The 14,078-nt window shown below is 34.3% G+C and overlaps 1 protein-coding gene across 1 annotated transcript in view; it reads right to left on the bottom strand.

The window, feature by feature from the left end:
• Nucleotides 1-14,078, bottom strand: part of LOC150107059 (putative serine incorporator) — a 341,534-nt gene that overhangs the window by 295,068 nt on the left and 32,388 nt on the right. Inside the window, exon 3 of the mRNA XM_090392928.1 lies at nt 3,565-3,737. Coding sequence (XP_090249054.1) covers nt 3,565-3,737 — 173 coding nt within the window. The remainder of the gene's footprint in view (nt 1-3,564; nt 3,738-14,078) is intronic.

The following is a 14,078-nucleotide window of genomic DNA, read 5'->3' on the forward strand; positions in this document are numbered from 1 at the left end:
GTGCAGTTTGCATGTGTCACTGTTGAATATACTGGTTTCTGTTCTTGTTTAATTTGAAATCATACTGAAGACACCCTTAATACTAGGGCAAAAATTTTGTACTAATACAAAAATATATATGTAAGGTAAATTCATTTTATGTTATTTATAAATTATCATGTGTTACATTGCTACACATCACATTACCTAACCCTTAGTCTCACCATGATACTAATGTTATAATAAGTTTCTATCTTTCATACGTAAAGAATTTAAGGGAATCTTAAGTGTATACTAATAAGTATATATATATATATATATATATATATATAGATGTTAGAGAGTCTAGGTATAGTGTTCTTATTCAAATATATATATTCTACTCAATATCATGAAGCTCTTTTGATTTTCTAATTTATTCTGGTTATTTAAAAATTAATATTAATAACAAGTCAAAGGAACAGCAACAATAGAAAGTCCTTTCTCATATCCTGGCTAACTACTTAATGGATAATTTTGTACACTGTCTCCACAAAATCCAACCAAAACATCCAGTGTGGCACAGATATGATGAAGACTTTTTTGAACTGTAGCACAATATCAAGAACTGAATTGCAAGAAATTATCAGCAAAATTAATATCATTCCCCAAGAATGCAAGTTACTTTAGAAATTGAAAATGACTAACTGTTTTCTGGACATTCTTATACATTAACAATTAAACAGCAAACAGATACCATCAGGTAACTGTTTGGGTGTTAGATTTGTTATGAAGATAGACCTGCTCATAATATAATTTCTTGACATCCTTAATTTATAGTATAACCAAGTGGATAAACTTTCAACATTTATCTCTAATCCATAGTATTTTAGTAATAAGGTATGACACCTTTTGGCTATTTGTATATGGTAATATGACTTCTGCATTAGTTCAATCTTGGTATCACTTCTGTCTGGGCACCCACCAATGAGACTTCAATAAAGGTTGAAACCAGTCTGAGTAGTGACCCCTTTCCATAATGCATAGCATTATACATGTCTGTAAGGATATTTGCTTGGTATTATGGGATACTAAAGCAAGCCATGTGAAGCCATTAGCCTCTATATACAAGTTGCCCAGTCGGTGAAGTTACTTCATGTGCAAACTTTGTTTGCTTACACTTGGTTAAAGGATTAAGCCAAGAATATAATTTCTTGGCACCCTTAATTTATCTCAGAGATAGCATCTACAGTAGAACCAGAGCCTCAGATTTATATAGTCATATTCTTAATTCTTCTGATCCTGTTGACAATCAATCCACCACACACTCAGTAAACTGGCATAAATATGAATCGTATAAATGCTATGATGAACTTTAAAGAAAAATCTTGGATTCAACAGAAATTGTTTAACAGACAATCCTGTTCACCTTAATGTCAACCTCAGCCACAACCTTTCTGATTGTGACTTTCCTGCTATTCAGCTATGGCATTCACAAGACCATATACTTGTTCATGAGAATAACAACATCCTAGTGTTATTCTCATGGCCCAAGAATTAATTCAAATGTTAGCAATCCATTGATAATTTAAAACTATGGTAGATGTACTCAAGTAATGTTTTCTATGTATCTCTGATTTTTTCCACTTATAGATGTAATGCACTTGAAGTCTTCTAGAAAGATGAAACTAGTAGTGTCTTTTAGAAACAAACAGTTTTTTTTATTTTATCTTTCAGCTATATAGTCATTATTTTTGAGAAATGTTCAATACCTGTGAAAACCTAATCTATGAGAAATATATATGTATATGAATAAATTAATGACTAAAAACTGAGAAATACCAAAATAGGCAGGAGAGGACCAGATTTATCACCTAGAGCTGTGAATGAATAAAATGGATTGCCAGAGGCAGTCGTGAATGTGTTCAATGAAATTATAAGTATTGTAGAAATAATGGTGAGAGCTTCTCATGATGAGTTTTCAGATTTCATGAAGAAAATTTTCCAATTAAAATTTAGACTGGCCATTAATAAGTGATAAATACTAAATTCCATCCAAAAGGCTTGAATAATTCTTAATGTTTTCTCTTTTTTATATAACAAACAAGAAAATGTATTTTTGTTAATTACTGAATTACATCCTTTGATTGCTCCCAATATACCACAGTTTCCCCCCCCCCCCCACACACACACACCTAATCCACTGGTTCACTATCCACGGTTTCAGTTATCTGCAATCAACCCCAGTCCAAAAATATTAAATTAAAAATTTCAGAAATAAACAATTTATTATTATTGATGGCAAAGTGGATATTAGATGCAACATTATTTCAAAGCCAAATGTCTGTATCACTCATTGATTAATATAAATTTCATAATTTCTAATGAAAGTTTCATAACTTGACCTGAGAGCTTATGAGAATATAATCCTTGGCATCTCTCAGTTGCTTTAGCTACCTAAGTCAAGTAGTGCAAGCTAAGGCAACTCGAGGATGCTGAGGATTGTATTCTCATAAGCTCTCAGGTCAACTTACGAAACTTAGCATGCACTACTTGACTTAGGTAGCTAAAGCAACTGAGAGATTCCCAAATGTTTGTATAGTTTCTACAAACATTTGGCTTTGAAATAATGTTGGATCTAATGTCCACTTTGCCTATGTAATTTTACATCACCAAAATGAAGCTGCATGGCTCTTTCTTTTAGTAATAGGCAATTCATAAGTCTTAAATTGCATGCTGTTCTGAGTAGTTCTTGGTTATCAGATCAACTGTCACAGTACTGCAGTGCTTGTGTTCAAGTAACCCTTATTTTACTTAATAATGACCCCAAAGTGCAAGAGTAGCAATGTTGGCAATTCAGATATGCCAAAGTGAAGCCATAAAGTGCTTCCTTTTAAGTGAAAAAGATGCAGGTTCTCAACTTCATAAAATAATAAATAAATAATAACAAAAAATGTATGCTGAGGTTGATAAGATTCCATTCAGATAACTTTTATTACAGTATGTTGTTATAACTGTTCTATTTTATTATTATTATTTGACACCTCCAGGGAGTCCTAAGACTAATCGAGGGAGGGCACCTACTCTACAACTCTCCGTCTCCACCACTCAACCTCATCCATAAACCCCCTCACCTACACCAATGCCCTCTACTGTCCACCATCATCATTATTATTTTCACAGATAATCACAAACATTTGAGCCCACAGCCTTTTGGCTGGAGAGCAGATATGCTAACCACTCGGCCAACCAGGCTGGCCAATTTATGATTAGTTACTGTTGTTAATCTCCTACTGTGCCTAATTTATAAATTAAACTTTATCATATGTATGAATGTATAGGAAAAAACATTATATAGCTCTGTTCGATACCATCCCCAGTTTCCAGTACTATCCCAGTGTCTTGGAACTTATCTCTCATGGATGAGGGGGGGGGACTACTGTATATCATACTACACATTTTATAAAAGGATTTTGTAAAGTTTATACTGTCTACGATGCTAGTATCTACCAGAAGCTAAAACTGTACCATCATATAATTATCACATAGCTAAACCAAAGATAGAAAAACGAATATATCGAATATATATATATATATATACATTACCCATTTTGTATTCCAGCACGAAGGTCCTTTGAGGATTTCACACCAATCATCATTATACAAAACAATAAAAAGAACAATGTCAAAATAAAGAGAAGTCGATAAATTGCCAAGTATCCAACAGCATTCTGGCAAAGTTTGTCTAGAGTTGTTATACTGCTTTTACAAAAGGGAACCTATAAAAAGAGAACATTATATAGTCTTTCAGAATGAATCCATAAATATATATTTTCTGATTAGAAAAGATTCACCATAACAATTTCCAGGTTTTCCCTCAGAGCAAGAGAAGCAGAAGAAATGGCTTTTACATACAACAAGCAAAACAGTCGGATCAGAAACCTGAAAGTAATTAGGTTGTTTCATATAGTGAACTCTCACACCACATAGACTCAATTCAAGCAACTAACTCTTGTCAAGTGTGAGCAGACTCATTTCAAACATCCTTCAGAAGAACCAAGATAACAAAATTGAATTTTGAATTTCTGGAGAAGTGTGAAAAATAGATCTGCAGTTGTACTTTGGTGTAATAGCAGAGAGAGAGCTATTATACCAGAGAGCAATGATTATGAACAGTATGATGGTTTTCATGTGTAGAAAGAGAAGCCATGAATTTATTGAGTTAATCAACCTGTAATTTAATTTCCAATCATGCAAATATAGGGTAACATTAATCAAATCCATATCCTTGATGGTTCACTGACTTAAAAATCCATATAGCAATAACTATAAAGAAAAAGACTGAAGACTATTTTAAAAATACATATATTTGATGTAAAGAAAAATATATATACAATATCGCATTACAAGATAACAAACTATACTTAGATTGCCTTTTACTGTAATAAGAAATTAATCTGATAATTACAAACACATGAATTTTGTTATCCAATTTCTTCTATAAACAGGATATATAAATATCTACATTGATTTCCTCTAGAGGGATTATAAGTAGTTAGTAGTTCATTACAAATAGTATTCAGCCAAAAACTCCACAAATACATCCAACTATTGAATTAAAAGAGTTTGTCTTTGTTAGTGTGTATGTGTTGTGGAGTCGAGACAATTGACAGGAAAATAAGATTATGATCCAAATAACAGTAGAGTATATGTTTCACTGTATGGATGAATGTGAGGAAGAGTTATATAAGAACTGATGGACCACTTGGAGTGTCAATCTTTATGGTATGGTAGTGGAATAGGCATGTTTAATGAATGAGTGGAGAGATGTCCAAGAGGGTGATGAATTGGTCATCACCAGTAAGACAGAAGAGAGGATAACTTACATGGAGAGGTTGAGTCATGGAGGTCTCGCAACTATCTGACTTATATTGTCTACAATTAGCAATGTAGACAATATAAGCTTTACAAAATCTTTTTTTAAAATGTGTAGTATGATATACAGTAGCCTCCCCCCCCCCCCCCTGCTGGGATGACTGTTCAATGGAGAAGAGGATTACAAGGCAACTGTTGAGCAGTGGAAACACCTTTTAATTATATAAGTAGAAAGTAAGGAAATTAAAAATGAAAATATTAATATTTATGTACAAGTACATAAAACTGCAAGAAAATAAGGTAATAACACCAAAGTATATGTAATCACAAATCAATTTTGATTTGTGACCCCAATCAAATACCCCTTAAAGGAAAAACACCCTATACATATAAAACTTTACATATCATGATTATGGAAAATCCTGCAGATAATATTCATATTGGTAATATAAAAAAAGCATGAAACCTTTAAGGGAATTTAAATCAAAACTATATTCAGAACATTGCAACAACCTCCTACACAACAATATTCAAAGTATTAAAAAGTACTGGGTAAAACTCAAGACCTATCTCTCTACATTATGAATCACACACACATATTTTAATCATAAATGAAATCACCTGTATAGAATGGAAAACAAGTAAATGCAGCTGGTAGTTATTCACTGAAGAACTCAGGGCTGCCAAAAGAAACTTTCGGATCCATGACAAGTCTGTGGTCCGGGCCACACTTAAAAAAGTGCATCACTTTTGTTTAATAAAAAAAATCATATAAAATATTAAACATTTATTTAAAAAAAGTGTACAATAAATTCAATATCTTGATGTTCTTCCGTCTTCAAATATTTCAGTAGTAAATGCTTGTTTTTTAAATCTTCTTTTGCCTTCTCATGATCCCTTTTCTCCTTTCGTTTTTGATTTCCAGATTTATGATGATACATTTCTGTTGGTCAAATTTTTATTATTAAAAATATAATTTTAATAATTAAAAAATCAAATTAATAAGAATGCTTAGTTTTCTTTTTTAGCACATGGCCTACATACACTATACAGTTGCACACTTTACAAACAATCACAAAACCTTCGTCTATCAAAATATTAACAAGAACGAAGAGTTCTAGCAGGGAACAATACTGTGAATGCAATTACTAGCTAGTGCTAGTGCAGCCAACTGTAACAACCTTGCACAAATGCCTATTGACGTCATCACCCACTATAACTACAGCGATCCGTGCTGAGAGAATCCGTGTCTTCCGGACACTCACAGCGAGCTAAAGAGTGTAGCCATCTGTCTAAAACAAAACACAGTATCAAAAATTGTTAATTCTTGACCACAAAGATTAATGAAAATTAACTATTATTTAAATATTGGTCAAGTGTAGGTGAATAATTAATTTAATTACCAACTTGTTTCGCCGGCTTATGCTGTCGGCTTCTTCAGAGTACAATCATGAAAGCAAAGAAACGAAAATTAGTATAAAAAATCAGTTCACGTATAGTTTGTAATTTTTGTTTCTTTGCTTTCATAATTGTACCCTGAAGAAGCCGACAGCATAAGCCGGCGAAACTAGTTGGTAATTAAATTAGTTATTCACCTACACTTGACTAATATCTAAATAATAGTTAATTTTCATTAAAACACAGTATCATTCTCGATATGCCATTATCCTTTATCATTGTTGTATTATTATGAGAATTAAAACCATGCATTATAAACACAGTTATGTGACACATCGGGCCCTTTTCGATGCCGGGCCCGTGACAAAAGTCTCAGATGTCACCCCCTCTCGGTGGCTCTGGAAGAACTACCAGCTGTATACTTACTGCAGAACAACAAAAGAGGAGAATAGATTACGTTAAATCAACCTACAGTGTAACAGAAGGAACTGTTTCATATATAGCAGCAGAATATAGACCAGGGTAAGCATATGAGAGAATGTGCTCACTTTACAAGCATTATGCTATCTGACAAACCAAAGCACAATGATTTTCCTTCATGAACACCTGGATCTACTAACCAGCTATTTTCCTTTTTTTCTTTCTATAGTGACAAATGCCATAACATTTGTCACTATAGAAGGAAAAAAAGGAAAATTGTTTGATTATTATTATTATTACATGACACCTCCAAGGAACACAAAGATCCATTGAGAGAAGGCACGTACTCCACCACTCAATCCGCCAACTATAGTGAATTGCATCATCGTCACCAATGCCATCTACTGCTCACCATCACTACTAGTATTTTCACAGACAATCACAAACATCCATGCTCACGGCAGGATTCGAACCTACAGCCTTTTGGCTGGAGAGCAAATATGCTACAATAACCACTTAGCGAATCAGGTCAGCAAGATCATGCATCAATCATGTCAATGTATTTGCCCTAATTACAAATAACTAGACCATCTGAATTGTGCAGCACATCCACTATATGTAGTTTTCATACCTTTGTCAAATAGCTGCCTTTACAAATTTCAGGTTTTTGATGATTTTTTTTTATATGTACTCCTGTGTGCTTTTCTCCCAACTATTTTCTAGCAGGTTCTGTCACTTATTTTTCATTCAGAAATCTTTCAAAGTAATTACTCCAGACATGGAATACCTTTATCTTCCATTTTCATGTCAATCAGAGATGATAAACATGACATAACTTTATCATCTCAGAAGGGTTTTACAGAACATTCCTATTTTTTTTTAATTGTGAAGCACTGTGGCTCTAGCAAAATTATAGTCAGTTTTTTTTGTTTAAGGATGTTAATTACATCAGGTGGTGCTAGTGGAAATTTACATGTATTGATCATCATTGGTTTCCAATAAACCAAAAAACATAGGTCATATGATGGAATTCATGTAATTAGAGTGGAGTGGAATGAAATAGGAAAGAAGAGAACATTATGTTTCAGGTTCGAATGTGAAATTTCTTCTAAGTTGTTTATTTAGATAGCTAAGGAAAGCACCATGTTTGAATCCCAAATGGCCAGATAACAAATATATCCTCAACATATCAAAGCCAGCCATATGTTGATTTTAAAGGAGAGGTTGCAGCTAGACATCATATAAAACTTTGTTACTGGAGAAAATGTGAAAAACCTAAGGCTATACCTTTCTGTTGAAAAAAAATTTTACCTTGGCCAATGAAAGTATCCTGATCATGTGAGAAGAGACAGTAATATTTGGTGAAAATTTGTTTTCTAATGGGAGGAGAGTCATGTCCCTGTGGGGACATTAGAAGTGATGTGTATGTGTGTGTGTGTGTGTGTGTTTAGTGTAAAGGGGAGGGGGAATACCCCCCAACTCCTTCAGTGTTGCTGCTAGCCTCTTAGCCAAATAATAATTGTGCTGTCCACACCATCTACAATAGGGCAAAGTTGTTTTTCTATACTTTAGTAAACCACATAAGGTCATAGCAGTGGAACAGGACTAATTTTTTAACTGTGTCAATTGTCAAGAGGTTACTTTACTGAAGAAATCAATGGTTTTATTTTTGGTAATTTTAGTGAGGTTTAATGAATGGCTTCATATGTGTTGCTGTCTGCTATAAACAAAGTAGCAGTAACAAGTGTGTAAGGCTATCTTTGTAGATCATAAGTGAATAATCCATGATGTTTGCGAGTGAGAGAGAGAGAGAGATCTTAGAACTGTTGTATGGGCCATCAATGCATTTTGTCAAATGTTTTGAACATGAGACACATCGCTGCAAAATTTGTGCCAAGACTACTGAGCGACAAAAAGAACATCGTGTTGTTGTTCGCAAAGAGCAGAGATGACCCCAACTTTATCTTCAAGGTCATAATCAGTGATGAATCATGGGTTTATGGTTATGACCATGAGACAAAGCAACAGTTACTGCAGTGGAAGGTGCAAGATTCACTGCAGCTGAAAAAAGCACACCAAGTTCATAGCAATGTCAAGTCAATGTTTATAGTTTTTTTTTTTTTTTTTTTTGGCATTCAAGACACTGTCCACAAGAAATCACCCCCCCCTCCAACCTCCCCAAATGAAACTGCAAGTTTACTGTGAAGTTTTGAAGTGGCTAAGGATCAGCATATGATGTAAATGTCCAAACAAATGGAAGAACAATGATTGGGTTCTCCACCATGACAATACGTCCACCCACATATCACTCGTTGCTTGGCAATTTCTGGCTTCCAAAAACACAACAGTTATTCCCCATCCTCTCATTTGTCTGACCTCGTCCCCTGAGACTTTTTCCCTATTCCCGAGATGAAATTCTACTTTTGGAATGATTGAGGAAATAGGCAGAATAGCAGGAGGTGCTCAACACAATCACATTTGAGAACTTCAGGAATGCATTGAAGAATGGAAAAAACTGCTGGGATTGATGTATATATGCTGAAGGAGACTATTTCGAAGGAGATGGTGGAAACAAGAAGTTAGAGTAAGTAATTTTTTTTTATAGTCAAATTTCTCTAACTTTCAGGTTGCACTTCATAAGTCAGTAATAGTTTCATAAAGTGATTAGTATTGCCGTATCATTCATAGCTGTAGAACATTTCCTTTGTGTGGGAACCATTCAACAAGTCAAATAATAATAATAGGAAGGACATTATTAATTTTTTGCAAAATATAATTTATTATATTAGTTTTTGTTACTAGAATAGACTCTTTAGTGATGTATATTTCCAGAAAAATACCCTTATCATTTGTACATTCTGTTTCAAACCAGTTAACAGACCACTGCAAGATATTATAAACAGACAATTCTCTAAACTGTAGTTCTGTTTTTAGATTTTATTAAACATAAGAAAAGCATACTAAAACCACTTTTGCAGCATACTGTGGGGGTAAGTAATCGCACAAGTACATACACACTGAAGCAATGAGCAGCATAATTATCTTTAATCATGGCAGACATGGTAAAGTACTGATGGACAAGACCGAAATCATACACAGATGGACAAGATATTGCAGCGTACTATGTAAAAATCAACTAAATAATACTGCAACAGAAGTAATCAAAGAACTAAAAGCAATCTCTCCACCAGCAGAGATCTTTGAAAATGACATCTTGGAAGAGGAGGTGAATAAGGTTATAAAAACATCTCAAGAACAACAAGAGTCCTGGAGATGACAACATAATAGGCGAGATGCTAAAATATGAGGGAAAATCAGTGTAAAAGAAATGCAAAAACGCTATGTAATGAAATATGGAGATCAGGGTATGCCCCCGAAGAGTGGAAAAAATCGGTCTTGGTTGTTCTTCATAAGAAAGGCAGTGCTTTAGAATGCACCAATTACAGAACAATTGCATTAATGAGTCATCTTGGCAAAGTGATTATGAAAATACTAACAGAACGCCTGAAGGGTCATATGGAGGCACATCTTCCTGATGAGCAAGCAGGATTTCGAAAAGCTCATACAGTGCAACAAATACTCGCATTAACAATAATAACAGAGAAAGCTCAAAGAAAGAACAAAAAGATAAACTGCTGTTTCGTGGACTTCCAAAAAGCATTTGATAATATTGACCAAAATATAACATGGGCTGTTTGGAATCCTATGGTGTGGACAGTAAATTGATCCGCCTGCTGAAAGATATAAACAGCCAAGCACAAGCATAAATCAGGATAGCAGGTGCGACTGGGGATTGGTTTGCCACTAGTCAAGGCACAAGACAAGGGGACCCAATATCACCAATCATCTTCATCACACATCTGGGAAGAACACTAGATAAGATTAAAGAAGAAGGTGGAGGCATTTCAATAAATAGTATGAGAATAAACTACCTCTGCTATGCAGATGACATCATCCTGATTGAAGAAGATGCAGTACGGCTGGAACAGACATTGCAAACACTATACACAGAAGGAAAAAGATATGGACTAAATGTCAACTTTGAAAAAACTCCTCCTGTCAGGTGTCTTCTCCCTCCAGGAGATTGACTACCATGTGTCTCCACCATGTCCTATTCTGTGCCTCTCTGCTGCATTCCTCATATGAGAGATAGGTCCAGTCTTCTATATTTTTCATCCACTCCAGTCTTTGTCTTCCTCTTTCCCTCAACAGTTCCTTCGAGAAGTGTCCTTTGTAGGCAGTTATGTCTCAGAATATGTCCAAAATATCTGACTTTTCTCTTTTAATTTCTTTCATCAGGCTCCTGTTGACGCCTGCCATCTCTAGTACCTCTTCATTTGTCTTTTTTTCTTTCCATGATATTCTCATAATTCTTCGTAGCATCCACATTTCAAAGGCCTCCAGTTTTTTCACACTCAGATTGGAGAGTGTCCATGTCTCTACTCCATATAATAATGTAAACCATATGTAGCATTTGGAGATTCTTAGTCTTGTTTTCAGATTTAATTCTCTAGATGTTAGTACATTTTTCATACTGTTGAAAGTTGACCTTGCGATTTCAATCCTTTTTCTAATTTCATCTTCTGTCCTGCCATTCTCTGTGATCAAGTGTCCAAGGTATATGTATTTTTGCACCTGTTCTAATTTATTTCCTTTTATATCGATGCATATTTTTGGTATTTTGAAAAAACTAAAGCAATGATATTTAGACAACAGGAGTTACTGAACCGAGTTCCCATAGACAGATTTCAACTGGAAAATGTAGAACACTTCACATATCTTGGATGCAACATGACACATGATTTGGACCACAAAAAAGAGATAAAAATTAGAATAACCAGAGCAACAACTAATTTAAAAGCCATGGACAAAATATGGAAGAGCCGAGCAATAAAGATGCAAACTGAACTGCACGTTGTAGAAACCTGTAACTTCAACAGCATGCTCTATGGATGTGAGGCCTGGGTACTCCTGAGAGAATCTGAAAGGAGGATATTAGCATTTGAGAGGAAGTGCTATAGAAAGAATTTGAGAATAAGCTGGATCTAGAAAGTGAGGAAATCTACAGACAAATACAACCAAAAGAAAACCTGATCGAGAAAATAAGCAAAAGAAAACTACATCTCTTTGGCCATATATTGTAGAATGAATGATGAGAGGAAAATAAAAATGCTGCTGTTTGGGATGATTGAAGGAAAGAACAAAAAAGGAAGACCAAACAAAGAATGGGGGCGATGACATTATCAAATGGTGCAGAAACTCTATACACAAACTGAGTCATCTTGTGCAAAATAGAATGCAATGGAAGAATCATATCAAGATGGCATCAGACACCCACAGGCATTGGACCCATGGTTGTTGATGATGATGATGGCAGACAACATCCCCATACACTGATAATGATGATATGCCATATCAATCAAAGCAATTATGACAGTATCATTTGTCATTCTTTCGAAAAAATTGCTTGTGTTTCCTTAAAGTTAAAAAGATTTTGTTCGGAAAGTTATTTTTTACAAAATAAAAAATATTCTATTTTGACTAGTCTGCAGCTACCCACCAGCTGCAAAAATGCATTTCCCATGTATGAGTAGGTCATACATAAGTGTATTTGTTGACCAATGAGTTTATAAGGCAGAACACCAATATACAACGATAACATTTATTTCAAGTGACATCACAATGTTTCATCCTAATTGCACAGGATTTCTTCAGGTGCAAACATACAAACTGGTAGACAAAACAGTAAGGACTAACAAAGGTAACAACTATTATATGGTTATAGAAGAGGGTGTGAATGCATAAACATGTTGTACGTGTTTATGCATTCACATACATGTATTTGGATAATGAAGGCTAGGATATATTCAGACAAGCTGATACCGGGGTTAATATTTAGATATTTCAGATCTAAGGCTATTTCCAAACACTCCCAGATTTTTCTCTCTGGTGCATAGCAATGGGGTAACAGTTCACTCCTATGGTATTCAATATCTCAAACGTGTTCTTCAATACATTTTGTTGATTAATTTTAATGGTACAGAAGAATACAGGCTGATAAGAAAATAACTATATATTAACTTATTGCTGATATTTCATTGGTATGCTATCCAGCATCTTCAGAGCACAAAACAGTTTGTCACAGTACGCGAGACAACCACAATCTGGTATAACAATGGGGTTAGTTTGAACAATTGTAATGTACAATACAAAGACTAAAGTCCTAATTAGGCACCTTTGTGTTGTACATTACAATTGTTCAAACTAATCCCATTGTTATTGTCTCGCATACTGTGACAAACTGTTTTTGTGCTCTGAAGATGCTGGATAGAATACCAGCGAAATATCAGCAATAAGTTAATATATAGTTATTTTCTTATCAGTCTGTGTCCTCATCTATATTAAAATTAATCAACATGTACGATGAACACATGAGCCTTCCCACACATTTCTTCAATGTTGTTCGATTAATTTTTCTGTCTGTCCACAGTAAGATGACTGCAATGACACCATAGCCAATAAACACCCATACAATGAAGTGGGCTATGCTGAAGTTTTTTGGATCAGAGGAGTGATCTCATCTTGATAAAGGGGAATAAATACTACTTTGATTTCATATTCTTTAAGTATTTTTTCCAGTTTTATGGAAATAGAGCTAATATATGGAAGTGTGATGAATTCTCTGCTTTCTTCTTCATTAGAAATTTCTCTGATCTCATATCGGTTGAGCAGCCTAGAGATAATGTAGTCATTATAGCCATTTTAAAGGAAAGTGTTTTTTAAAAGTCAAAGTTCTTTGGCTAATTCATTCTCGTCATGAGTTGGTGGGCTTTTGCTCCTAGTATGGAAATAATACCTAATTTTTAGGTCTATTATGATAACAAGAGGAATGTAGATATCTGTCAGCATGTGTAGGCTTTCAAAATATAGAGACTTTTAATATTCTCGATTCCTTAGTTAGTTGAAGGTCAAGAAATGGAAGTGAACCATTAGATTATAATTCATAGGTGAATTTTATGTTATGGTGTTGATGATTCAGGTGCTCATGAAAAAAAGGACAGTAAAAGTAGTCCATGCGTCCAGACTAAGAATATATCATCAACATACCTTTTTCCATAATTCTGGTTTATGATGGTATTCTTCTAGGATCTTGATTTTGAATGTTTCCATATAAAGATTTGCTAAAACTGGTGAAAGAGAACTGCTCATGGCTGGATCAGAGTTCTGTTTGTATACTGTGTTTTTATATTTGAAATATCCAGATGAAATACAGTGTTAGTAGTCATAACCTTCTTAGAGAATTTATCCTGTAGCAGTGCACATGTAGAAACATTGATAATCAGATTAACTATATCAAAGCTTGCTAAAATGTCATGTTCATAAAGGATAATGTTGCTGATTCTTGAAACAAAATGCAAAATGAGTTT

The sequence above is a fragment of the Typopeltis vanoorti genome, chromosome 5, assembly GCF_054136105.1.
Source record: "Typopeltis vanoorti isolate ZY-2024b chromosome 5, IOZ_Tvanoo_1.0, whole genome shotgun sequence".
In the NCBI taxonomy this organism is placed as follows: domain Eukaryota; kingdom Metazoa; phylum Arthropoda; class Arachnida; order Uropygi; family Thelyphonidae; genus Typopeltis; species Typopeltis vanoorti.